The 26,663-nt window shown below is 36.5% G+C and overlaps 1 protein-coding gene across 2 annotated transcripts in view; it reads left to right on the plus strand.

Annotated features, from left to right (window-relative positions):
- Positions 1-5,493: 5,493 nt before the first annotated feature.
- The window catches only part of LOC111585036 (ankyrin repeat and BTB/POZ domain-containing protein 3-A), a 263,417-nt gene continuing 242,247 nt past the window's right edge, over positions 5,494-26,663 (plus strand). The window contains exon 1 of one of the 2 annotated variants that reach the window (XM_055006435.1): positions 5,494-6,647. In XM_055006435.1, the coding sequence (XP_054862410.1) occupies positions 5,783-6,647 (865 nt within the window). In that variant the 5' untranslated portion in view covers positions 5,494-5,782. The remainder of the gene's footprint in view (positions 6,648-26,663) is intronic. The other variant, XM_055006436.1, reaches the window with a different exon arrangement.

A 26,663-nucleotide genomic window follows, 5' to 3' on the forward strand; every position in this document is an offset into this window, starting at 1 on the left:
TAAATTTAGGATTATTCACACACATCTTCCACTGCTTAATTCTTGTCTTACTTAAAGTCTCTTATTCTGAAAGGTACCGCACATACAAACTTGCCAAGAGCCATCTAGTTGCAGTATGTATGTATTTTAACGTTATTATTATTATTGCTGCTGGTAAAAATAAGTAGTTGTATTAGTTTGTGTCTTGTTTTCTGCAGATTTGATGTTGTTTAATACATTTTTTTCCTAATGCGTCACAGTGCTCTTACATAAAATGGCCTGTAATTATGCAAGCCAAGAAATGCAGCTTTGGCCAGTAGAAGTAGTACCTGCTTTTGGCCACTGAGGGGCAGTATAACATCATGCCTGAAATACACCCATGATAATTTAATGCGTTTATTCATTTAGGATAATAAGAAGTTCACACAGGATGCTGCAGGCCCCCCCCCCACCCCCCCACCCCCCCACCCCACCCCACCCCATATAATGACGTGTCCTTACTGTGATTAAAGATCTTTATTCAAAGACAGTCTGAGTCAATATCACATAACTCACACTACTAATAACAAAAATAGTACTACTAGTGTTAGTATTCAAACTGTCCGATATTGGCTTTTTTGCCAATAACCGATACCGTCACAGGTATCTGGAACTGAATGACATAGTATTTTACTCTAAAAAAGACAAAAAACAACAAAAACAAGACCAAATATTACAGAAATGAGACACAAAACGACAAAAGCGAGAAACAAAGTGACAAAAAATGAGACATATGACACGAAACAAACAAAAAGCGACAAAAAACTCGACAAAAAATTACGAAGCGACAAAAAATGGACAAACAAGACAAATAATGACAAAAGTGTGAAACAAAATGAACAAAAATGCTATACAAAACAATGAATGAAGCAAAACACAAAATGACAAAAAGGAGACAAACAACAAAAATGAGATGAAAAGGAAACAGCAGGGCAAAAGCAAGAAACTAAACAACAAAAACATGAGATAAACAATAAAAGTCAGACAAAAAAAGACAAAAAAGCAACAAAAACATGAGATAAGCAATAAAAGTCAGACAAAAAACAACAAAAACAAGACAAAATATTTGAAAAACGAGACACAAAATGATAAAAGAACAATGAAAAATCCAGTATTGTACTTTATGATTAGAACATCAAAAGTCAGACAAAAAAAGACAAATAACAATTAAAACAAAGCAAAATATTACAAAAATGAGACACAAAACGACAAAAGCGAGGAACAAAATGACAAAAACATGCGATAAACAACAAATGTCAGATAAAAAAAGACAAGACAACAAAAACAAGACAAAATATGACAAAAATGAGACACAGAATGACAAAAAATGAGACAAACGACACAAAGTAAAACTAAGAAAGAGACAAAAAATTTGACAAAAAACTACAAAATGACAAAAAATGGACAAAAATGATAAACAAAATGAACACAAAATAGACAACAAACACAAGCAAGACAAAAAGGAAACACAAAATGACAAAAACATGAGACAAATGACAAGTCAGACAAAAAACAACAAAAAGAAGATAACAAAAGAACAATAAGCAATCTAGTATTTTACTTTATGATCAAAACAACTTGTCATGGTCTAGAAATGATTTTAAATTGATACTTTTACTAATTTACAACCAGCAGTTAATGTCTTCTCTTTAATTTTTCCACTTTGAGGGCCGGATTGGACCCTCTGGAGGGCCGCTTTTGGCCCACGGGCCGCATGTTTGACACCCCTGCTTATATCTCCATAAAGATGACATTATTATAAGAGCTTCTCCCATAGAGCAGGCTCCACATACGGAGCACATAAAGAGCTGTTCAGCTTTACGTCAGCAGATGCCACCATTAAGGCCGAGACATTAACCCACTTCTTCCTGATGCACTGCAGCTCGTCTCGCTGACTAACTCAGGTGAGAGCGGTGGAGGTGGACACCTGCGTCTCTCGCTCCGGAGCTTGTCCTCACTTATTAAGCCTTGGTTGCCTAGTAACAGTAAAATTACCCTGATTTTCCCGGCGAGATGATAGATTGTTAGTATTTTGCCAGCACAGTGAGTGTATCATGTAAACATGTTTCCTCAGTCGTGCTGCAGTTTGCCGATTCTCCTTGTTACTGGAAAAACACTTCCCTTTACTTGTTTTTACATACTGTGTGCACTTTTTTCCTCAGTAAATACAAAGATAAATACATACATTTCATATTTCTAAACTCTGACTCTATAATGCTAACTAGGGATGTCCGATATCGACCCGATACCGGCATAAAAATGTGATATCGGTCAATATCGTCATCGTTTGTTTTTGCCTATCATGAAAATTGATAACAAAATGCCTGAATTTCACAGACATTTACCGACCTCATAGAGCAGGGGTGTCCAACATGCGGCCCACGGGCCAAAAGTGGCCCTCCAGAGGGTCCCATCCGGCCCTCAAAGTGTAAAAATTCTAGAGAAGACATTAACTGCAGATTGACCAAAAAAAAGAAACAAAATGACAAAAAAATAGACAAACAACACAAGCGAGACAAAAAAGAAACACAAAACGACAAAAACAAGGAACAAACTGTCAAAAATTAGACACAAAATGACAAAAATGAAACACAAAATGACAAAAATGAGACACAGTAAGACAAAAGAACAAGGAACAATCTAGTATTTTACTTTATGATCAAAACAACTTATCATGATCTAGAAACTATTTAAAATTTATAATTTTACTAATTTACAATCTACAGTTAATGTCTCCTCAGGGGTGTAAAACCTCATGTTTGACACCCCTGCCATAGATGTAGAAAATATTTTACAGTAGCATTCTGGCAACCATGGCTGCTGGAATTTTACTTTTAAAATGTTTTATTTTAATTTTTTTTACAGTGCCGTGTCCTGCTAAGAAAATGTGAAAGGGCCTCTGGCAGGGCGGGCAGCGTGGACAGATGGTGGTCCAGCTCAGACGTACAAGGAGAAGCCCCAGCAGAATGGGTGAATCATCATTCCACCAACTGTTCCTCTCAGCACGTCCTCAGAATTCAGCTCACTCACACTTTGTTGTCAGAAACGTTGCATTTTGGGGGAGAAATCGGCTCGGCGACGTTTTGATGAAGTGGAGCAGAACCTGGAGACGGAGCTGCAGGTCTGAGTTATCACTGATCTGATCTCACAAAGCTTGGAGGAATGTTCTCTGAGCGGTAAAATATTCATAGTGACTTGGCTTTAAAGATCACAATGTTCTTTAAAATTCCTGCTGCAGAGCTACACTCACTTCTTCCTTTAAATTATCACCAGTGGTGGACAAACTGCCCAGAAGCAGCTGCTTATCAACGCAGGCCTCAGTCGAATTAATGGTTCTGCCAAAGTTTTCATTCAGAACGGTTGTATATTATGCAGTTTATCATTACACAGTAAAATAAAAGGATATATAAATCCCGTATTTAAAAAAATCGGTGCCACAAAAAATATGTCAGGATGTTGATAACATAACATTCTAATGTGTTAAAAACAAGAAATTCTTAGCACATTTAAATACAATAGAACTGTTTAATTTTACTTTTTTTTTTAAGTTGATTTATTTTTGTAAATAAATACTTTTCTCTGTAAATGCACACAATATTATGTGCAATTTAACAAACCAAGAAAATAAAAAATAAGAAAAATATTTATCATTTTTCAAATATTAATATACATATTTTTTCTTTCAAATAACAATGAATGTCTGTAAAATAAAAATATATTTTGCTGATTTAAATTCAGTAAAAAAGTGTTATATGTTAAATGTTGTAAATTAGCATTTATAAAAAAAATCAAAAATCATTTACCATTTAAAAATTCTTAGTATACATATAAAAAAAAATGAATATCTGTAAAAAAAACAAAAAAAAAACAATAATTTTGCCGATTTAAATGCAGTCAATTACCATTTACAAAAAATAGCATTTTAAAATTCTTTATATACATTTAAAAAAAAACAATGAATATCTGTAAAAAAGCAAAAACAACAATATATTTTGCTGATTTAAATTCAGTAAAAAGTGTAACGTTTACATTTTGTAAAATATCATTTATAAAAAGTATTTTTTTTTACCATTTTTCTAAATAAATTTTAAAATAATTTTTATTAAATAATTCTTAATATACATACTTTTTTGTTTCAAATAACACTGAGTATCTGTAAAATAACAATATATTTTGCTAATTTAAATTCAGTTAAAAAAAGTGTAATATGTTTAAATGTTGTAAAATACCATTTATAAAAACACTGTATTTTTTATGTGGATGTTATTTACAATTCTGGTCTATATTTATTTATTTTTTATATTTAACATAATAATAATAATAATAATAATAATAATAATAATAATAATAATAATAATAATAATAATAATAATAATAATAATAATAATAATAATAATAATACGAATACTACTACTACTACTACTACTACTACTACTACTACTACTACTACTAATAATAATAATAATAATAATAATAATAATAAAAATAATATTTACAAAAATTATAATAAAAAATTATTAAATTACACAAACATATATAAAATTAAATAAATTATTTATTAATTATATATATAAATTTAATAAATTTGTATATATAATTCTGCATTTCTTTTTTCATTTAGCATAATTTACAATGAATTAATATTAATAATTTAATAGTAATAATAATAATATTTATATATATAAAATAAAAACGTATTAAATTAAATATATAAATGTAATAAATTTATGCATATATATATATATATATATATAAAAATAAAATTCTGTTTTCTTTTCTTCATTTAACATGATAGTTATTAAAATAATAACAATAATATTTTGAAATAATAATACCAACAATAATAATAATTATATATATACATATATAATAAAAATGTATTAAATTACACACATATATAAAATTTTGTAAATTTATGTATATATGTAATATGTAATATATTTTTTTTTGTCATTTTATTAGCTATTATCTGTAACTCAATTTGTAAAATAACAGTATGACAGTAAATATTTCAAAACATCACAGTTAAAACTTGAATAACAGTAAAATAATTAATAATGAAATTATTTTGACTTCAGCTGCTTTTACAGAGCCTTCAATTAACTAAACAGAGCTGCTGCCATTAAAATCATAAAAGCAGCAATAAATTATAGGACAGAAAGCAAGTGAATGACCTTTAGTTACCTCAGAGAAATGAATTCTGTAAACCAAAAAGCTCTGATTATATGTGTCCCCTCCTCACCATTTATCCTCTTTGACAGAAGAATAACACAATAAAATAAAAATTAAAAGGTTGGTCCATATTTGGACGTGACATTTGTCTGCATTAATGTTTGCATCGTGTCAGTGGGCTGGTTGGCATAGCAGCTGTGGTGTGTGTCTCCCTCTCTTGTACAGTTGTGATCCAGGTATGTGGTGCTGAGGAGCAGCAGGTAGCTCCTCCCTGTCAATCAGAGCTGATCCAGCAGCTGATTGGCTCGTCTCAGCCCGCGGCTCTCCAGGCTCCGCCCCTCCATCAGAGTCCTGCCTGCGCTGCGGAGGGTTTGTGCGCTTTCTCTGTCAGGTTACGCGTCTGAAGTTGTGGAAAGGAGGAGATCGAGGACGTCCAGCCACTTGGAGGAGCAGAAAAGTGGATGCTCGCTCGTGTCGTGTCGCTCTTTACGCGTGGGAATACAAATCACCCGGAGAAGGGAGGGCATCGGGACGAGTTTGTGGTTTTATTTAACTGAGAGACCAAGCATACCCAACAGTATGCGGTGCAGTTATGGCAGGCAAGGGTAAGACAGTCGTGAGGACGCTGGAGGATTTAACGCTTGATTCTGGTTATGGTGGAGCCGCGGACTCGGTCAGGTCGTCCAGCGTGTCGCTCTGCTGCTCCGACACGCATCAGTCCTTCTCGCATGGGGGCAACTGCTGGCATCTGACGGAATCCATGCACAGCAGACAGAACAGTTTGGACACAGTCAACACCGTCCTGGCGGAGGACACGGAGATCCTGGAGTGCTCGGGTCAGTGCGCCAAGCTGCCCGAGCTGGAGGACGTGCCGTGGAGCCTGGGCGAGGTGGAGGGCGCGCTGAGGAAGGACGACGAGCTGATGGTGGGCGACCCTCCGCCGGAGGTCCTGGCGCGGCTGTCGGGGCTCGTCAGCCGCGCTCTGGTGAGGGTGGCCCGGGAGGCACAGCGGCTCAGCCTGCGCTACGCCAAGTGCACCAAGCACGAGATCCAGAGCGCCATCAAGGTGGTGCTGTCGTGGACCATCTCCGTGAACTGCATCACGGCGGCTCTGAGCGCCCTGTCCCTCTACAACATGAGCACCGGGGACAAGTTCAGCCGGGGCAAGTCGGCGCGCTGCGGGCTCGTGTTCTCCGTGGGGAAATTCTTCAGGTGGATGGTGGACAGTCGGGTGGCGCTCCGGATCCACGAGCACGCCGCCATCTACCTGACCGCCTGCATGGAGAGTCTGTTCAGGGAGGTGTTCGGCCGCGTCCTGCGCAGCGCGCTGGTGGAGAGGGACAACGGGATCCCCAAGTTTACCCTGGAGTCCCTGGAGCAAGCCATCAGCAACGACTCGGAGATCTGGGGTCTGCTGCAGCCCTACCAGCACCTCATCTGTGGCAAGAACTCCAGCGGTAAGAAGAGAGTTTTTATTTATTCAGTGTGTCTGGACACTCTGTTGGAGGCTGCTGTGCGTCAAATCAGTCAGATCCCCCCTGAAGCAACCAACCACTGGATGTCCACATGTCTCAGGAAATGTCTAGAAACAAGACAGAAGGGTGAATCAAGTGGAAAACGGAGGATTTCTTTAACTCTCCTGTTGTCCTCATTTACGGGCACCAAAAAATATTGTTTCCTTTTCTGAAAAAATCCAAAAAATCAGCAAAAAAAATCCCTCAAATTTCTGAAAATTTGCAAAACCTTCAGGAAGAAAATTCCAATAATTCCTTAAAAGTTTTATTTTAAAAAAAATCCCAAAAGGTTGGCAAGAAAATTCTTGTAAACAGTTTCAAAAAATGAGTAAAACTCTTCCAAAAAATCCTAAAAATATCTAAAGGGATTCCGTATATATATGTAAAACTTCTAATATTTTCTGTAAGAACATTCACATAAAAATCAACCAAAATCCAGCGTTTTTTTTTAAACAATGAAAATCTGTAAAATAACAATATATTTCGCTGATTTAAATTCAGCAAAAAAGTCTAATATGTTTAAATGTTGTAAAATACCATTTATAAGAAAAATACTGTGTTTTTATGTGGATGTCATTTACAATTTTGGTCTGTTTTTTTTAGTTATTTTTTACATTTAATATCATAATTAATAACAATAATATATCCAAATTATATATTTAAATTATATATTTAAATATATAATTTAATTGTATAATTTAAATTATATATTAAAATTTTATATATATATAATAAAAATGTATTAAATTGCTTAAATTTATTGTTATTTTATTTTATTTATTAATTTCACTAATTTCTACACACACATATACACATTTATATATATTGTATACATATAGAGTTGAATTAAATTCAGTAAAAAAAATTAATATGTTAAAATGTTGTAAATTTATCATTTAACTTAAAACTGTATAATTATGCAGGGGGAATTACCACTGCTGATATTTGCTGTGTAATTCCACCCCCAAACAAAAGGACCTGACAGTTTCTTGAATATTTACGACCTTCAGCTCATTCCTCTGAAACCAGAACCGAGTACAGTATTTTTATGTACCGAAGCCCTGCAGCTACAGCAGCCAGAATCCGTATTTATGGTTGAAAAAGATCAAACGAGCTCCGGCTTCTGTGTCTTTGAAGCTATTGTGTCATTAGAGGCCAGAATGCTAACGCTAATGAGTGTTTCTTTTGCGTTCGAGCATCACGATATGTGTGCCGTGATTGTGCAGAAGCAGGTTTTTGTGTTTGTTTTGTGCTCTGGCTTTGTTGATGATGCTACTGTCTCACTCCAGAAGGTGTAAGCTGTCAGTGTGGGCTGGCCTCTCATCCACAGCCCTCAATGAGTTGGCTGCAACTAGAAAGCAGAAGGGACTTGAAATGCTTTTCTGCAACCGAGAGCCAAACCAGGCCAAGCAATGTTGACCAGAAGAAAAAAATCATATTGCAAATAACTCTGTCGCTAGTTGTTGCAGCGTGTCTCGTTTTGTCATTTTGTGTCTCACTTTTGTCATTTTGTGTCTTGTTTTTGCCATTTTGTGTCTCAGTTTTGTCATTTTGTGTCTCATTTTGTCATTTCGTGTCCTGGTTTTGTCATTTTGTGTCTTGTTTTTGCCATTTTGTGTCTCAGTTTTGTCATTTTGTGTCTCATTTTGTCATTTCCTGTCCTGGTTTTGTCATTTTGTGTCTTGTTTTTGCCATTTTGTGTCTCGTTTTTGTCATTTTCAGTTTTCTTCAGCTTTGCTGAGGTGAAAAGAGGAGATCCTCGGGGTAGTTTAGAGGGTTTTTTTGCACTTGTGCAGCCCATCTTCTGGGTGACTCATCCATTATAGCACCAGAGAAGATTGTACCAGAGGAAAAATTGATCCTGAAATAGCCCCCAGTGATGTGAAATGACCTTAAATTCTATGTCATTGGTTGGTTTTTTTTGTGTGTTCCACCTTTGGTCTTGGTGACATGGAACAATAACATGTTATATATCAATTACAGTGAGTTGATTAATGGGGAAAACCATCTTTGTTTATATTTTGGTTATATATTTTTTTGAGAAAAATGGGAATTTCCTAGGATCATGGGAACATCCTGGGTTTTGGACTGATGGTTGATGCTTTACAATTTTCAGATTAAGTAGAAAAAAGCTATTTATTAAGAAAGTAGTTGGAAAATAAACATGCAGCACTGTATTCTGACCAGTAAAATATCTATAGAGTTGGTATTAAAGCTCCTCAAGGCTTAATTTCTTACCTTAAATCATCACAAAATGAGAGACAAGATGTCAAAAAAACAGCCATTTATTCATTCAGAAATGTATTTTTTGCAGGTTGTCATAAATCATATCGTCATATCAAAACCCAAAGATTCTCAGCCTGCAGTGATAAAAAGCCCTGAGGTTAAACTGATTCCAGTTGCTGCCTATCAGATAAGTGGGTTAACTAAATATACGGCTCCTCACTCCTCCTCGTGTATGTCTTTATTTTACACTGAGATCCGACCCGCCGCTGTACACGACTGCTTTGTCTTGAAGCGGTTCTCCTCAGAGCTGTGCATCCCCCTCCACTCCTCCTCCTCCGTGGAGCACATCATTTCCTGATGGTGCAGAGGAGGCTCCAACGTGCACTCACACAAAACAGCATGATGTCATTCTGTGACAGTTAGCGAGGCAAACATTGAAAATGTGCTGGTTTTTTTCTTCCTGACCCACTATCTTTTGTCAAACATTTCAAGAAGCTGCGTTGTTTCACGACACTTAAAATGGCATCGTTTCAGTTTAAATTGCCAGATGTGCAGCATAGTAATTAAGCAGCTTCAGCACACATTAACATTCATTCAGGTATCTGTGAATTCTTCTCTCTTTTATATTTTTGGTAGTTTTGGTAACAGGAATGATATTCAGGGTGAGAAACTCTGCCTCCTGTCTAAAATTTCACCTGAGGAACAAAAGCAATACAGCACATAATGACTAAATCCACGTAGCGCTGCACTCCCACTGACCATACCTGACAGCCTCTTTGCTCTGACTAATGAGCAGAGCAGACCTGAAGCTTTTCGCTTATAGAGGTACTTGCTACTGTCCAACCTGAGTGATCCGAACAGCATTTCTGACGTTTACTACTGGAGAAGAAAGACAGTGTGAGTGAAAAGGGCTGGAAAGGAACTGTATTTTTAGAGAATTAAGCTGCTAAAATCTTTCAGTTCTTACTCATATCAATACCCACCGTTAGTCTGAAACCGGTCACACCTGTGATACAGTTAACTGTTGAGGGTGGAGGACCAGCTGCTAAAATGACAAATTAAGTTTGCATCAACTTTTCTGCCAACTGTTTGTTTTTGATCTCGTGAATTATTTAACCCTGTAAAACCCACTGTTGCAAAAATACATCAGCTTCATTTTATTGTTATTTTCTGTTATTTTTATTTATTTATATATATATATATATATATATATATATATATATATATATATATATATATATATATATTTTTTTTTTTTTTGACAAATATAGACAAAAAATCGGCAAAAATTATATATTTTTAAAAATTTTTATTTTTTGGAATTTTTTTTCTATAGTTGGGCTTCCTCTATCTATCTATCTATCTATCTATCTATCTATCTATCTATCTATCTATCTATCTATCTATCTATCTATCTATCTATCTATCTATCTATCTATCTATCTATCTATCTATCATTATTATTAATATTATTTGTTTCTGTTTTATTTTATTTTTTGCTCATTTTTTTCTGTATTTGGGTCTTACAGGGTTAAATACAGATTTTTCATTATTGTTCTCCAAACCACTCAAATTGTTATTCTAGGAATCGTTAAAATTAGTGTTTTTTGATCATCTACCTCACATACAGAAGTCATGGAACGACATTATTATGACTTTTGAGTTCTTTTCTAGACACCTGATAATGCAACATTAATATATGCCCTCTTTTTGCTCTGTTTTTGGTCTCCGCCATCTCCTGAGTGACGTTTTAGCAGCTACATTCTCCGGTATGTTCAGTAGCAAGCTGATAAATGCTGTTTGGTGCTCAGCACATAATGTACAGGAGGGTTTTTAGACAGTTTTCCTGAAAACAACTGCCTGCTAGACAACCAAAACAATGAGCTGATTCTTGTTACAAAACCCTGTAAAGATGGACGAAGCCACAGAATCAGGTAATTGTCTGTTCACGTTCATCACAGCAAACAACGCGTTACACAAGAGAGTCTCAAAATAGCAATTATAGCCACTTTAGCTCTAACCTTAACTGTTGCATGTGTGTTGTTGGACACTCAGTTTGGCAGCACTCCCAGACTAAAACACTAGAATCAGTAGAGGGGATATCCCAATGGAAGAGCCCCTTTGTTCTCACACCACCAACCAAAGCCATGTACACCTCCCACTGGACGTTGTTAGAGGATGCCTTTATCATAGCTGTGACGCTTGTAATTCCACAATTCCTTCTCATCTAGTTACCTAGCAATGAATCAGGCAGACTAGATGAGGATTTTCAACTAAATAAACCCTCTGCACTCTCTCAAAGAGGATGCATTTTGGTCATTGGGCTAACAGACGGGATGGCTTCTCCCCCTTACTGATTATATTCAAGCATATGGAATATAAGAAAATAGAATGGAAATGTAAATATCCTTGCTTAGAGGAGGCCGACTGGCTCAAACGCCTCTAAGGGCACACACGCTGGCAGCATATGATGGGCTGCTAGAACACCCACCCTCATTATTTTCTATGTACACACCACACACTCGTTGCACCCAGCAAGAGTAATGGCTGTACTTTCCAGGAGACCCACCCTTATTATATTTACTTCCTTGTTTGGCAAGTTAGTGCACCTTTGCTACTTCTTCCACAGTGTGTTTTACAGACATCATTTGGCATGAATTAGTGATGTGATGTAGCCAGTATGTATGTTGCACCTAACCATACAAAAGCAACCACACGTGTGCATATAGTCCCAATAAATGTGCATCATAAGTAGTGTGATATCGCACAAATACTGCAAATGTCAACACTAGAAATGTTGTCAAGGAGAAGGAGATGAATAAATGTGATAATTTTGCATCTTTTTGGGTAATTTTGCATCTTTATGGGCAAATTGCATGTCTTTTTGTGGTAATTTTGCATCTTCTTGTGGGAATTTAGCATCTTTCCCTGGTAATTTTGCATTTTTAAGTGGCAATTTTCCATCTTTATGGACAAATTTCATGTCTTTTTGTGGTAATTTTGTGGCACCCAGAGAGCACAGTTCTCCGCCAAGGCTGCTCAGTTGTTGTATCATTTCCGAGGGCAGAAACCTTGAAAAAAATTTGCAGCAGAAATCACGGCACCATAGAATGTGGCCGTTTAATATAGATGACCCACAAACACACTGAGCACAGGCGTGTGTTACCTAAATATGGAGCAGGTGGCGGGAATTGGTGGGACTAGGAAACACCCCCACAATTTAATCAATTTTCCTTGTATGATTTCTGACGGATAAGTCCCGATAAGTCAGCAGCGGTGGATTTGTAGTAGGATCACAATCATGTGATCGTCAGCAAGCAGCTGACAGTAGAATAGAAATCAATGGGGATAATGCTAAAGACAGCGGTTGTATGACACATGTCCCACCTCTTATCTCAAGAGCCAGTGAGTTGCTTTGTAAGTGTCCATCCAGCCAATTGTGTTGTTAGGGCTAGTGTGGAGTGAAACTGTGCAAACATGTTGTCGAAGGTTAAAATTGACATTTTACAATCACATTGGTCCTAATGTGATATCAGTCAGGATCATATTAGCACCAATGTGATTGTAAAATGTCATGTACTTTATGTAATTTATTACAACTGTTGTCGTACTACCTGTCAAAATCACTTTAAATCACGGTGCCTCGAAATGTATAAATACAGTATATTGACTTTTAGTACATTTAGTATTTCTATAGATTTTAAATTAGAAGTGTTTTGCTTATAGTATGGTGCAGCAAGTTTTTCAGAGTATATACTAACCTTTAATGTTAGTGTTACGAACCTGCCTGACTTGTCTTTGATATTTCTGTTGTTGCATGAAAGCTGCTGAACACTAGAGATTAATAAAGTCTCTATCTATCTATCTGTCTGTCTGTCTGTCTGTCTGTCTGTCTGTCTGTCTGTCTGTCTGTCTGTCTGTCTATCTATCTATCTATCTATCTATCTATCTATCTATCTTCAGATTTGTCTCTGGTGATTCTATACACGCAGTTTCATAACCACTGAAATTACAGTTCTGGTTTTCTCCTCTTATACATTGTCAGAAATCTTGCTTTGTTAGCCTAAAATAGCCGCCCTAGGCTGCTACCAAGATGGCTGCTGAGCGACGAGTCTTGCCTGAGGACTTTGGTAACACCTTGTCAGTCATGTAAACCCATCTGATGACAAGCGACGTTGGAAACAAACAGCGTGGTCATCAGCTTCCAAACCTGCTGGGGTGGCGTTTAAATTTGGAATCCCGAATGACTTGATTGTATCTGATTATGTCTGTCATTTGCCGTGACCTTCCCCAAGGAACCGATCCAACCTCCGCAGGACAGATGACACAACATAATGGAATTGCATAGCCGGCTATAGTCAGTCTATTAAATTAGCAGCGGGGTGTCTGCTGCGCCTCCTCCTTCACTCTCCGTCTTTCACACCATATTCTTCTGTGTTTTCTGCTCGGGGGCGGGCTCAGCTCGTGTTTGCATATTTGTTTTCCACTGTGGTTTTTAATAAGCTCAACTCATAACCGCATGATTCTGGCAAAGTCTTTTGTTGTCCGGTCTGTTATTATTTTCTGCTCTCCTTGGGGGGAGACCGGCAGATGAGCTGACAGATTGCTGTCGTTCTGGTGGAGATGTGAGCGCTCAGGCAGGCGCGCTTGGTTGTGATGGATTTTTATGTCATGATAATTTCATAAGACCGAAAAGGGCCGCTCCCACACACACCTCCACCCCGTTTCAGCAGCAATCGGAGATGGTGAAGTTGTGTGAAGTAGTTTTATGAACTGCGTCTATTTCTGGTTTCCCTCCATGTTGGTGCCTTGTGAAAATATTGACTTTAATTTCATATGCTTCTTCATTGGTAGGGATTCCAAACCCATCCGAGACCAGCCCAAAATGTTTTATTACCTCCGTGTCACTGGAGCGTGGATCCCCTTCCATTTTCAGAAAGTAGGTGAACGCACTGGGTCAGGATGAGATAATCAGAGGAGTGTGAGAGCGTCGGATGCCTAATGCTGCGAGGGAGTGGAGATGCGAGGGAGGGGAGACCATGCTGGAGCGTGAGCTGGAGGAGGTGGTGCTGAGGGGGCATTGGCGCAGGTCCCTCAGAGATATAATTACCATGCAGCTCTCTTTAATTAACACTTGTGCTTATCTGGTAGTCATTAAGATTAGGAATTAGCAACGGGAAACACCAGGGACCTGGAGAGAACAAAGATGATAATTCCTCTCATTCATTTTTAATACCGGTCTCTCGTAGTTCCACGTCAGCATGTTTGATCTGATTGCTCAGAGTGACTGAGATAATATGTCTTCTAGACATTCAGACCTGTGGACTCTCCATATGAGGCAAAGCAACTTGTTGCATCACTTGTCCTTGTTGTCGGCACTTATGTGCACACCCACAACAATCAGTGCCTGCTTGGTTGATCAGGAAAACTGCAGGCTGTGAAGAATATTTCTACATGACTGTGTTTTTAAAGGTATGACAGCACAAGACTGAGACATAAATGGGTCATTTTATATTTAAAAGATTATCAATAAGCTCGAATTGCTTCATTATAGTGTATTGCTCATACTTTGACATTTCTATTATGCAATATTTTTTCATTTATCAGCCAAAAAATAACATTGGATGAAACTCAACCAAATCATTAGAGCAGCATCATAATTAGCAAATGGACCGAACCAATATTTCAGCCTCACAGGTCAACCATAAAAAGTAAAATACAATTATTTTGCCAATATATGCATCATTTTAACATTATTTGATACATAATTTAAAAACAAAAATGCAGAGTATTGTTTAATTAAAACATTTGTTACGATATACATATATTTCGTTTGCTTTCTTTTGTTTTTGCGGTCAATCAGATCGTCCCGTCTATCTGCGTAGTAACTAATGAGACAGCACGTGCGCAGCAGGTTGCAGGTGCGTAAGTTGGTGCGGTAGCTAGCTAGCTAGCTAGCATGAAAATTGGACAACAGAAACGGATTTCTTGGGAGCCAACGTCTACTGGATAGGAAGACATAACGCCGAGGAAACAAGTGAAATATTTAGGGTGAAAAACAAGCGCGGCTAATGAGTAAAGCGAGTCGAGTTTTGCGCTAGCTGTAGCCCGGCTAAGCTAACATGTTAGCGGCTAACGGCTCCGCGAAGACGACGGCTGCTTCTGGTGAGTCAAAGTGTAACGCGGATTCTTCACCGTCTGGTCGGTGTGTCTGTTGTGTTGTAATACGTTGTGTTTATTTATATATATATATTTTTACATAGAATGTACACTATTAGCTCCGGGTTGTGCTTGTCATGTAAAGAATTAGTATTTGCTACATTTAGAGAGACGGAGCTAGTCATAGTTTTTTGTAACAGTAGATATGTGGAATAAAATAGTTCGACTGGTACTTTAATCCTTCTCTTCCCAAAATATTATTTTACCGATGGTGGAAGAAGTATTCAGATGCTTAACCCTGTAAAACCCACAGTTGCAGAAATACAACATCAGTTTTATTTTTTTGAATATTATTTTCTATTACGTGTGTGTGTGTGTGTGTGTGTGTGCATATATATATATATATATATATTCTTTCTTGCTATGTTTTTCTATATATGGATTTATATATGTATTTTTTGTTTATTTTATTTTATTTTTTGCTCTTTATTTCCCCTATATTTGGGTCTTACAGGGTTAAATTAAATAAAAGTACGAGCACAGCAATGGAAAAGGACTTAATTGCAAGTGAAAGTCCTGCATGAAAAATCTGACCTACATAAAAGTATATAAACGTCATTATTAACAACAAAATATAGTTAAAGAATATAGTTAAAGTATTAAAATCAAAGCCCTGGTTTGGTCTCACTGAATAATATGTTCTTATGTATGACAATCATTAGATTATTAACTGTGAAGCAGCATATTGGAAGTGCTTTATATCCACTTTTATTTACTAGCAAAAATTTTAATTCACAGACTTGTTCTTGGTTTTTGAGCGTTTTCTCTAAACTTTTATTTTTGTAGTGAGATATTGGATCATTTGAGGGAAAGCTCACCTTAACAACTGATGGCCATCTGAAATGTAAGTCTGACTACACGCTGCTTTTTGTAAGAAGCCGAAACGGTTGGAAACTATTTGTTTAATCTTAAAAAATTGTTTGATTATCCATTGTGTCAAATGTATATTTTAAAAGTAAATTAAGCTATTGGGGTGAATGGCACGGAGTAGAGAGTACAATATTTCCCTCTGAAATGTAGTGAAATAAAGTGCAAAGCAGCATGAAATGGTAACACCCAAATAAACTATTAGTACCTCAGAATTTTGTTTAGGTACAGTACTTGTGTAAGTGTTGTTGGTTCAATTACCCAACTGATTTCCGCTACACAACAATGAGAAAATTTAACCCATTTTCTTTGTGACTCTATCTTCTAATATCAGAAAAGTCATGTACCGCCTTCTAGAATTTAAGACGTAATATTAGTTGAGACAATATACCTAATTTGGGAAATGTGCAGTCATGTCTAATAGTGTTTAAGGATCATGAGCGATAGTGATTATGGGATATGTGCAATAGCGTTAAAGGGGGATATGTGCAATAGTGATAAAGATAAATGTGCAATATTATCATGTGCAATAGTGACAATATGATATGCAGTAGTGTCAGAAGGATATATGCAGTTGAATCTTATGTTATAGTGACAGGGATAAGTGTAGTATAGCAATGTGCAATAATGATAGAGGGATATGTGCAATATAATCATGTGTAAATGTTACGTGCAGTACGTGTTACCGCTTATTGCTTGTTTCTCTTTTTTGTATGTCTTTGCTCAGTTATAGTATTATATTCTTTGTAGTTTCTTTTTTTTTTTTTGATATGCCAGTGGGACTCGAGATGGAAATTAGTCGTACGGCTACAATCTCTCGTATTTATGTGGAAATGTATATTAATATGAGCTGTCCCGTTTAACCCTCCTGTTGTCCTCATTTATGGGATCCAAAAAGTATTGTTTACTTGTCTGAAAAAAAATCAAAAAATTCAACAAAAAATTCCCCAAATTTCTGAAAATTTGCAAAACCTTCAGGAAGAAAATTCCAATAATTCTTTAAAAGTTTCCCGTAAAGGTTTTATTTTTAAAAAATCCCCCAAATTTGGCAAGAAAATTCTTGTAAATATTTTCAAAAAATGAGTAAAAATCTTCCAAAAAACATCCTAAAAATGTCTAAAGTGATTACATATATATCAGTAAAACTTCTAATATTTTCTTTAAGAACATTCACATAAAAATCAACCAAAATCCAGCAAATTTTGCTGGATTTTGTTAGATTTTTTTGTGGATGTTCTTAAGAAACATTTTTAACATTTCTTTTTTCCACCAAAAAATGTTCACAGATTTCCCAAAAATGTTGAAAATGTGGACATCAGAAGTTTCACTGTGAAAATATATATATTTTTTCTCCAAATTTTCAAACTTTAGAACGGGTCAATTTAGACCCGCAGGACAACACAAGGGTTAAAAAAACCCCCATAATATTAAAAAAGTTTTGATTTGGGCTCTCTATTGTACAAATGTTTATCAGTACTGAATGTTATTTGCATCGCACAAACTCGGGCATGTGTTATCAGCATTGTGGCTTTTGGGGAGTTGAATCAAGGCTGAATCAAATCTGTAAGAAGACATCAGTGTTCTGGATGCACTCTTTTTTTGTGTGTTGGTTCTCATTTAACATCTTTGCATTTGTACATGATCTCCTTTTTTACTTTGTCTATTTGTCACACTGAGTTTAAAAGGTGTGCTGGAGCTGTTGTGTGTAGAGCAGCTCCATCTGCTGACATTTGACCCTTGCTATTGGTGTGATGGCTGTACAGCGGGTTCGCCGGTCGCTATCACAGTTAGATGTGGTTGACGAATTCACCTGATACTCACACTTCAGTAAGAAATTGGTGGCAACAGTGCTGCCATGTCAAAATGACCCGATGGTGCAGTCCAAGCTTGACATATACACAGCGTTATGGAGAGATGAATCCTGAATGTAGTGAGTCTTTGATGTTGAGACAACTTGTGACAGCGGCTGTCAGAGTGTACTGTGTTATTTGATGTTATCTGTCAACAGCACAAACACTTATTTCAGCACTTATATCCTGTAGGGATCTTCTATAGCAGTGAACATTGCCAGACCTTGTAATCAGCCTGCTTTTTAACATTAATTCGAACTTCATTAGCAGTTTCTAGCTGTATTTCATGAAAAGGGGACGTTCAAAGCTTTTTTTTTCCCATGTAAAGTGAGTCTGTGTAATGCCAGCGGGTGTTAACAGCCTCACAGGAGGCATCAAATGGTCAGTTCACCCAAATTAGGAGAAGAAACGTGTTTTCTCACTTTGCCCTGATGGCATCTGGCAGTGCAGAAAGTCGAGTTTCCCTTTGGATTTCAACCAGGGCTTTTAAAATTGATGCGTTAATGCCGATTAATCCATCATCATGATTAAGCTGATGAAAAATTTTGGAAATATGGAATAAAATCATCCACTAGTGACATAAAATCCTCCACTAGTGACATAAAATCATCCACTAATGACATAAAATCGTCCACCATTGACACAAAATCATCCCCTAGTGACATAAAAGACTATTTCTTTGGCGTAGTACCTTCAGTGACACCACAACCAAAGATCAACTGAAGATAAAAGTGAAAGTCAAGTCGAGCCACTGTGATGTTCAATCACGTAGTCTGCAGCGCTGTGAGGTCTAAATCAAGCTGTTTGCGGTGAAAACCACGTTATATCTTGTCAGCTATGCTTTATATTTTCCACCTCGTCTCGACGTTTTCAGCGTCACACCGTACAGTCTTTGTTGCCCTGTCCCTGTGGTTATTTTCTGTGTTCTTTAAATATGCTTTCGATCACACCTGAAGCGCTAACTCTTTTTTGTGCATCTCAGCCGTCCAAAAACCTTCACTGTGCTTTCAGAAAACAGTCCTAGTATGATCGTTTTTATTAAAATAAATCCCAGCTGGACTTCTGCAGTCACTGGATTTTTTTTCTCACAAATAGGAACTAAAGCCATTGACCTGCTTTCAAAGGGAGACATTATAAAATGAGTCAAGCCGCTGACGAGTTGTGAAATATTTGACTTTCTGTAACGCCGGAGTCATTCTTGGACGGAGAATGAGGATGTTGGCCTGAAAGAATCACACCCTCATTTATTGAGTCAGAGATTGCTTTTGTCTTTCTGGGACTTTCATGATTGCTTTTTAAACTGTTGGCTGCAACACAAACGCTATCACTTGGAACCGTCTGTGGTTATTTTTCTACGCTGTCTTATGAGGAGATTTTCTATCTCGAAACCAATGTGTTGCCAAAACAATTTAGCATTACAATAGCTGCATGTGGGCACTTTGATCAAAGGAAAAAAATACAAAACTCACTGTTTGATTGCCTACTTGAAGTTGATTGATTAAGTCAGTTATGAAATGCATACAATCACAACATATTCTTGGTTAGTTTGGTTATTTATTGTAATGCCGTTGAGTTATTCGGTTGGACAGAGGGTTTCTATCGTTCCAGCACTAATGAGAGTTGTTTTTAAAAGCAGCAGGCATCAATCACAGCCTCCCACTGTGCTTATTATCCTCCCTCCGATATTATATCACACGCTTACTACAGACTCCTGGAGTTGTTGCATTTAAATCATAAACAAATACGAAATTTCCTTCCTGCATTCATTTGATTGTTTGGAGCCTCTGTGCTAACTGTACTTCAAAATATCCATCTTTCCTGCAGAGATAAACTGAAATTGAAATCCTCTTCACTTTTCTGTGTTTCCAAAAGTGGATGAATCTGTGTGTACAGTTTAAGCATCCAAACCTCTGGGTGGTAGCTGATGGACTTCTGAGGACTTCCTCTTCTGCAATCTGTCATTCATTCAACATTTCTTTCATCAGCGTTCCTGGGGTTTTCCTTGCTATATTCAAAGATTAATCAGCTCCGGAAATAATGGGCTTTTGAATTAGGTTTTTCTTTTCTTGGAACAGAAGCTGGTCAGTGGTAACTAAACAACAGATGATTAAACTCCCTCTCCCGTAGCGTTGCACAATATTGGACATTTTTCACGAGATGACATAAGCAACTTTATCTGGAAAGGATGAGTCTTTCTGCAATGACTAGGATGAATTTATGGGGTCGTGGATCTGCACTAAATAAAAAAAATATTTGAAGAAAAAGACATTTGGCACCTTTCCCACTTGGTGTTACACTGGCCAAGACATCCACAATATTTTTTCCTTTTTCCTTTGGTTGGATGGCATTCAGATCTGGCTTTGTACTCCTCACACAGCTTTGTGGTGCTCAAAAAAATCAGTTGTGTCTCTTTGTGTAGTGTGAGATGCTGCTTACAGAGTACCTGATCAGGGTCATCCTTTCTGCAGTTGAAATATTTTCATAAAACTGATGTTTCTTTTTGCAACTGGAATCTTTCTTTTCTGTTTTTCTCTCCTGTATTTCGCTCATGTTTCTGTGCACATGTGGAGCCTGCATGCCAACAAAGTCCCTTTATTATATTTATCAAATGATGTTTTATCAGACAGATTAACCCTGTAAAACCCACTGTTGCAAAAAACCTCAGTTTTATTTTTTTATTATTTACTATTTTATTTATATATATATATATATATATATATATATATATATATATATATATATATATATATATATATATATATATATAAAAATGAGCAAAAAAAATATAGAAGAAAAAATGAACAAAAGAAATAAATAAAACATATATATATTATATCATGTATTTTAAAGATAAAAATTAAAAACTACATATATAAAATGTTTTCAAATTTTTTCTATATTTAGGCTTATATATCTTACATATATATACACACACATATATATATATACACATATATATAATAAAACATGAGCAAAAGAAATAAAATTATCAAAAACAACTATATTTAGATAAAGAGTTTTTTGTTTAAAAAATAGAAATTCAGAAAATTAGAAAATAAATTACAATTTTTGAGAGAGAGAGAGAGAGAGAGAGAGAGAGAGAGAGAGAGAGAGAGAGAGAGAGAGAGAGAGAGAGAGAGAGAGAGAGAGAGAGAGAGAGAGAGAGAGAGAGAGAGAGAGAGAGAGAGAGAGAGAGAGAGAGAGAGAGAGAGAGAGAGAGAGAGAGAGAGAGAGAGAGAGAGAGAGAGAGAGAGAGAGAGAGAGAGAGAGAGAGAGAGAGAGAGAGAGAGAGAGAGAGAGAGAGAGAGAGAGAGAGAGAGAGAGAGAGAGAGAATTCTATATTATATACACAAATGTACAAAAAAATATATATATTTATTATAATTTTTTTATATTGGAGTCTTACAGCGTTAACTGTTGAAAATGAGAAGCATGCAAATCTTTTTTGTATCAAGCAGAAAAAAGGTTTGCATGGTGTGTTTGACTTAATTTGCCTTAATTAACGTGGCTCTGGTCTGTGTCGTTTTTCTCTGTAAGCTGACACTTGGTCTTCTTGCCAGTAGACCTGGTTTCCTGTAAATTTTATGAGAGCTTGACAAACAGGAAGGCTTTTATGTGTCTCTCCTTTTACCCTGTAGACAAAATCTTTTATGTTTTTGCTTGTGGTGGCTTCAGTGGACCTCTGTGTTTGCAGTCTGTTTTGTCTTTGCCTTCCTGTAGACCTGGGTGTTGGTGGTGGGTCACATTTTTGCTCAATGTGAACACTGATCAGTAGCCGATGTCTCCCAGTGGCCTCGATAAGCAGCGATTACTACAAACTATAACATGCTTACTTGGCTTCCACTAGTCTGTCCACTCAGGAGTGATTAAAAGCTTTGCCAGAATCACCAAGAAAGGTTTTTCACATCGCCTTTTTACGCTTGTCCACATTTATACCCAGTCCAGAGAGGAGCGGCGCTTTGCAATTAATTAGTTTTCATTCTACACTTTGACAGAAAACTGATCCAACCAAAGGCCAATGACCTTTTGGTTTACTTTTGTGCGGCTGTAATTTAAGCGTGGGTGAGCTGCTATAAGTTGGTTTTAAAGGATCAAAAAGAGATTAAGAGCTGAACACCACCAATTGGATGATTTCATATAAAAACACCTCACAGATGATGTCTGTCAGCTGGTGGCCGGTGGTGTTGCATCTCTTTTACACAGTTTTATCCACAAGGCTTACTAAGAGCGCATCATTTGTCTGCCTGCATTGAATTGTGTAATGCTTGTGTAATACTTGTAAGTTATGTACCAAGGAGAGCTTCTAAATATACAGTCTGAGTCTTCTCCTCAAGCTTACAGACAGAAAAAAGCAACGACAGCTGTTTGAAGAAATTAGATGGCACGCTGTTATATTGAAAAAGACTTTTCCGTCAGATGTTACCCAGAAATTGAAAAACTGGACTGTTAAGCCAAAGCCAGATGTTACCTTGGGTTCTCAATAAATGATGAATTTTTTAAAAAATCACACAGATTACCGTAATTGATAATTTAGAGAATCATTAGTTGCAGCCCTACTGGTATTAAGTTGTTCTCTCATTATCTGCCCAATCTGTGGTGTGATCTTCTCGCTGATGTGGTGAAATCAACAATATCCTGTAATTAGTAATATGAAATCATGCCAGATTAATTACAGTTACAGTTGTTGCATTGAATCTGGAATTATCTAGCAACCCCCTCTCTGGTGCCTCTTAACCTCACCTGATGGGTCCCTGATCCTAGATACTATAAAGACAACATATTTTTTTCTTTCAAGCTGTAAACAAGTTTATTTCTGCTGTAAAGTTGAACATTTAAACATGAGGGTGTTTGGGGACTGAGTTGCTTTTGGAGACAGCTCCATCTGTGCCGGCTGTCAGAAGTTATTAGTATTTTTTGTATTCCTTGCCAACACGAGTGCCTACTTTGACTGTCAGTGAAAGCAAATTAGAACTATATTGCCATATTGTTTTGGTGAAAATTGAAATCAAATGTAATCTAAAAGAATGTTTTGTTTTACATGGAAAGTACAAGATTTTTTGCACAGTAATGGAACATATTGGAACAAAGCATTTTTGTGATCATTTTACAGTTATTGTTATGATTTTGAACGCTAGAAGTAAGTCTCACATCTTGGCTATGAAGTCCCAGGTTAAGTTTTGCTAAAAGTTCTTAAGTCGCAGGTGTTGACTAAAAGCTGACACAGAATAGTACACAAATCTGATTTGCTTGAAAATGCTGTCAAATCTTAAAAAGAATAGGCTGAAGTCTATGTCAAGATGAATCAGTAGTATTAAAGTCTAGTTCAAGTAGTTTTTTTCTTTCTGTGAAGTTCAGTTGAGTCATCTCTGACTTACATTCAGCCCATGTCAATGACTTTGTCATTATATATAGAAGTCTGCCTTCATGTGTCTTATTTTGATATCAGAAGACTGTTTGCAATAATATTGAGATGTTAATTTTAGACATAATGATTTATTCCAATGTGCATTTTTGAAACCAGTTACAAGGTACTTTAGAAAGAAGAGCAACAATTAAACAAACAAAAAAAGCACATAGAGAGCGCAGTACTCCGCCAAGGCTGCTCATTCTCCTATAGGGCATTGTCAGAAATGCAGCATTTATTATTATTATTATTATTATTATTATTATTATTATTATTATTATTATTATTATTATTATTATTATTATTATTATTATTGTTATTATTATTATTATTATTATTATTATTATTATTATTATTATTGATGAGCAGAAATCATGGCTCTATAGAATATGGTCATTTAATATAGATGTACTCACAAACAAAATGACCCTGTGCTGAGCAGAGGCGTGTGTTATGCATGTGTACGTTATGTACAGATACCAAATCGCATGATCTACATATGTGTAAATTACTCTTATAAAGGTCTGTTGATCAGTTCATCACTTTTTGCAAAGCTTCTTTTGCTAGTGTTAAAATAACCGTTCTAGGGCTGGACCTGAATATCAGAATATGCGGTTGTTATGGTGGTATCCCAATATTTATTTTGAGATCCGAATATTCAGATCAAAGATTCAAATGGGCAACATCAGCAAAAAAAATTCACCAAATTTCTGGAAATTTGCAAAACCTTTTATTAAAAAAAAAAAAAAAAAAAATCCCCCAAATTTGGCAAGAAAATTCTTGTAAATATTTTCAAAAAATGACAAAAAATCTTCCAAAAAAATCCTAAAAATATCTAAAGTCATTACATATATATCAGTAAAACCTCTAATATTTTCTTTAAGAACATTCACATAAAAATCAACCAAAATCCAGCGAAATTTGCTGGATTTTGGTTGATTTTTTTTGTGAATGTTCTTAAAAAATACTTTTACCTTTCTTTTTTTTCCACCAAAAAGTGTTCAAAAATTTCCCAAAAATGTTGATAATCTGGACAGCAGAAGTTTCACTGTGAAAATGTATATTTTTTTTCCACATTTTCAAACTTTAAACTGGGTCAATTTTGACCCACAGGACAACACGAGAGTTAAAACATTAGAACACGTCAGTAGTTATTGGAAAGTATACAATAAGTAAGAAATGTAGAATGCACTAAAACGGACACAGACAACTAGAGCACATGGTGTATATCCACGTTCTCCCGTTCCAGAGACACGGGGTTTCTGTGTGGCGTGTTCCATCTCGACAGGACAGACGCCGTTACAGCATTTAATTAACGAGAGGTGAGTGCCGGATCGCTTTCTGGCTGTTCCCAGGTGGTGATGGGAAATCAGGCTTCTCGCTCTGGGGAGAACCATCTGGTGCCACAGTGACACAAAATAGGCCAGTGGTATGAAGACGTGTGGCATTGTGGGTAACGGAGTCCAGGGGAATACCTTCAACGCTCTTGAACACATCCTCCCTCTTTTCTCCTCCTGCGTTTTCCGACTCCACCACTTAATTGTAACTTGAAAAGCGCACACGCCAACTCACGCAGCTCGCAATAGGGAACACCAATCTTTGTTGTTTTTAAAGCCCACGGTTACGTAAGCTGTTTCTCAATGACTGCTCATTGTGAAACGGAGACAGTGACACACCGTCCCTCTCGAGTATTCCTGAAATTTAGAGTTGCTCGTGTGAACGTGGCAAATTTTTCCACTGCTTTTGTGTAGGAAGGAACACTACCTCCCACTGACAAGAAGCATTTCATGATGATCACAAGCTAGTGGAACTTCTGCTCTCAGTCACTGCATGGTTGAGGCACTCGCCCGGCTCTCCTTGGCGACGCTTCTCATCAAACCTTTACCTCTTATTTGCGCTGAGGATGTTTCATTAGGTGGATTACTTGCCCTTTCTACTAATTGCTGTTTACTTAAGAAAATTGGGTTGTGTTGCGGCTAAAGAGCGAATTAAAAAAACTGGAAAATATGCAGCTAAATTTGGCATTTTGATTGCACTGCCAGGGTCCACCGTTTTCATCCACGGTGACAGCAGTGGGTGGTCGAGGTCGATTGCCAGATTGCCATTTCACATGCTGATGAATATGTGAAACGGCTTCAAAAATATACCTGGCTGCCCCGAAGGAATGACATTTTATTTTTTTTTTAGTGTCTGTCTCTGAAGGCCATGTCATGAGATTAGACTGATGTAGCTGGATAGCACTTCAGGCCTGCTGATAATCACCATATTGTGTTTAAATGTCTGCATGAAGCACAAGAAGTGATAAACGGGTAGTATTGGCATTTAAAATTAGATCACTGGTCTGGTCCAAGTCGACTGTGTGTAAATAACGAAAGAAGTGAAAGAGGGAGTGTGATGACATCAATAACCAGCAGAGTTCTGCTTCAAACCTCTAGCATGAGCTTTTGTACTCAAGTTGAAAGTGAAACTGAACAATTGATTGGATAAAATATGAGCATGTGTGTTTCCTTCAGTTAGTTGCCATGCTTGGTTTCTTTACATCAGGGGTGTCAAACATGCGGCCAGCGGGCCAAAACCAGCCCTCCAGAGGGTCCAAAAAACCTTAAACTATAGATATACTATCCCATTTTCTTTTTACTATGATGTTACCATCAAAATACAGAAAATCTCCTGTGTTCCAATCCGGCCCGAGGGACGACGTTGTAAAGTGTAAAAATTACAGAGATTAGCTGCAGATTGTAAATTTGTAAAACTATAAATTTAAAATAATTTCTAGACCATGATCACAAAGTAAAATACTGGATTGCCTATAGTTCTTTTGTCGTTTTGTGCCTTGCTTTTGTAATATTTTGTCTTGTTATAGTTGTTTTTGTCTTGTTTTTTGTCTGACTTTTGTCGTTTGTGTCATGTTTCTGTCGTTTTGACTCGTTTTTGTCTTTTGTGTTTCCTTTTTGTCTCGCTTGTGTTTTTGTCTTATTTTTGTCAGTTTGTTTTTTTCGCTTTAGTCATCATTTTATGTCTCGTTTTTGTTGTTTTGTATCTTATTTTGTCTCACTTGTGTTGTTTTTCCATTTTTTTGATGCTTTGTGTCTTGATTTTGTAATATTTTGTCTTGCTTTTGTTGGTTTTTTTTGTCGTTTTGATCATAAAGTAAACTATATCGTTCAGTTCCAGATACCTTGACTAAATGTTTTGTCTTTGTAGACACTCTGTTATCTGGAAGTTGTAATGTTTAAATGACAAACTGAGGCTGAATATTTTTGAAATTGAACATGTGTTTCTTAAGAAATTTCAGGTTGTTCATGATGTTTTGCAAAAAATTAATTACGTACACATGAACATTTTCAGAATTGTACTTTTTTGCACTAAAACGAAGGGAAAAATTTGGAGTTG

Source organism: Amphiprion ocellaris, chromosome 21 (genome assembly GCF_022539595.1).
Source record: "Amphiprion ocellaris isolate individual 3 ecotype Okinawa chromosome 21, ASM2253959v1, whole genome shotgun sequence".
Taxonomy (NCBI): domain Eukaryota; kingdom Metazoa; phylum Chordata; class Actinopteri; family Pomacentridae; genus Amphiprion; species Amphiprion ocellaris.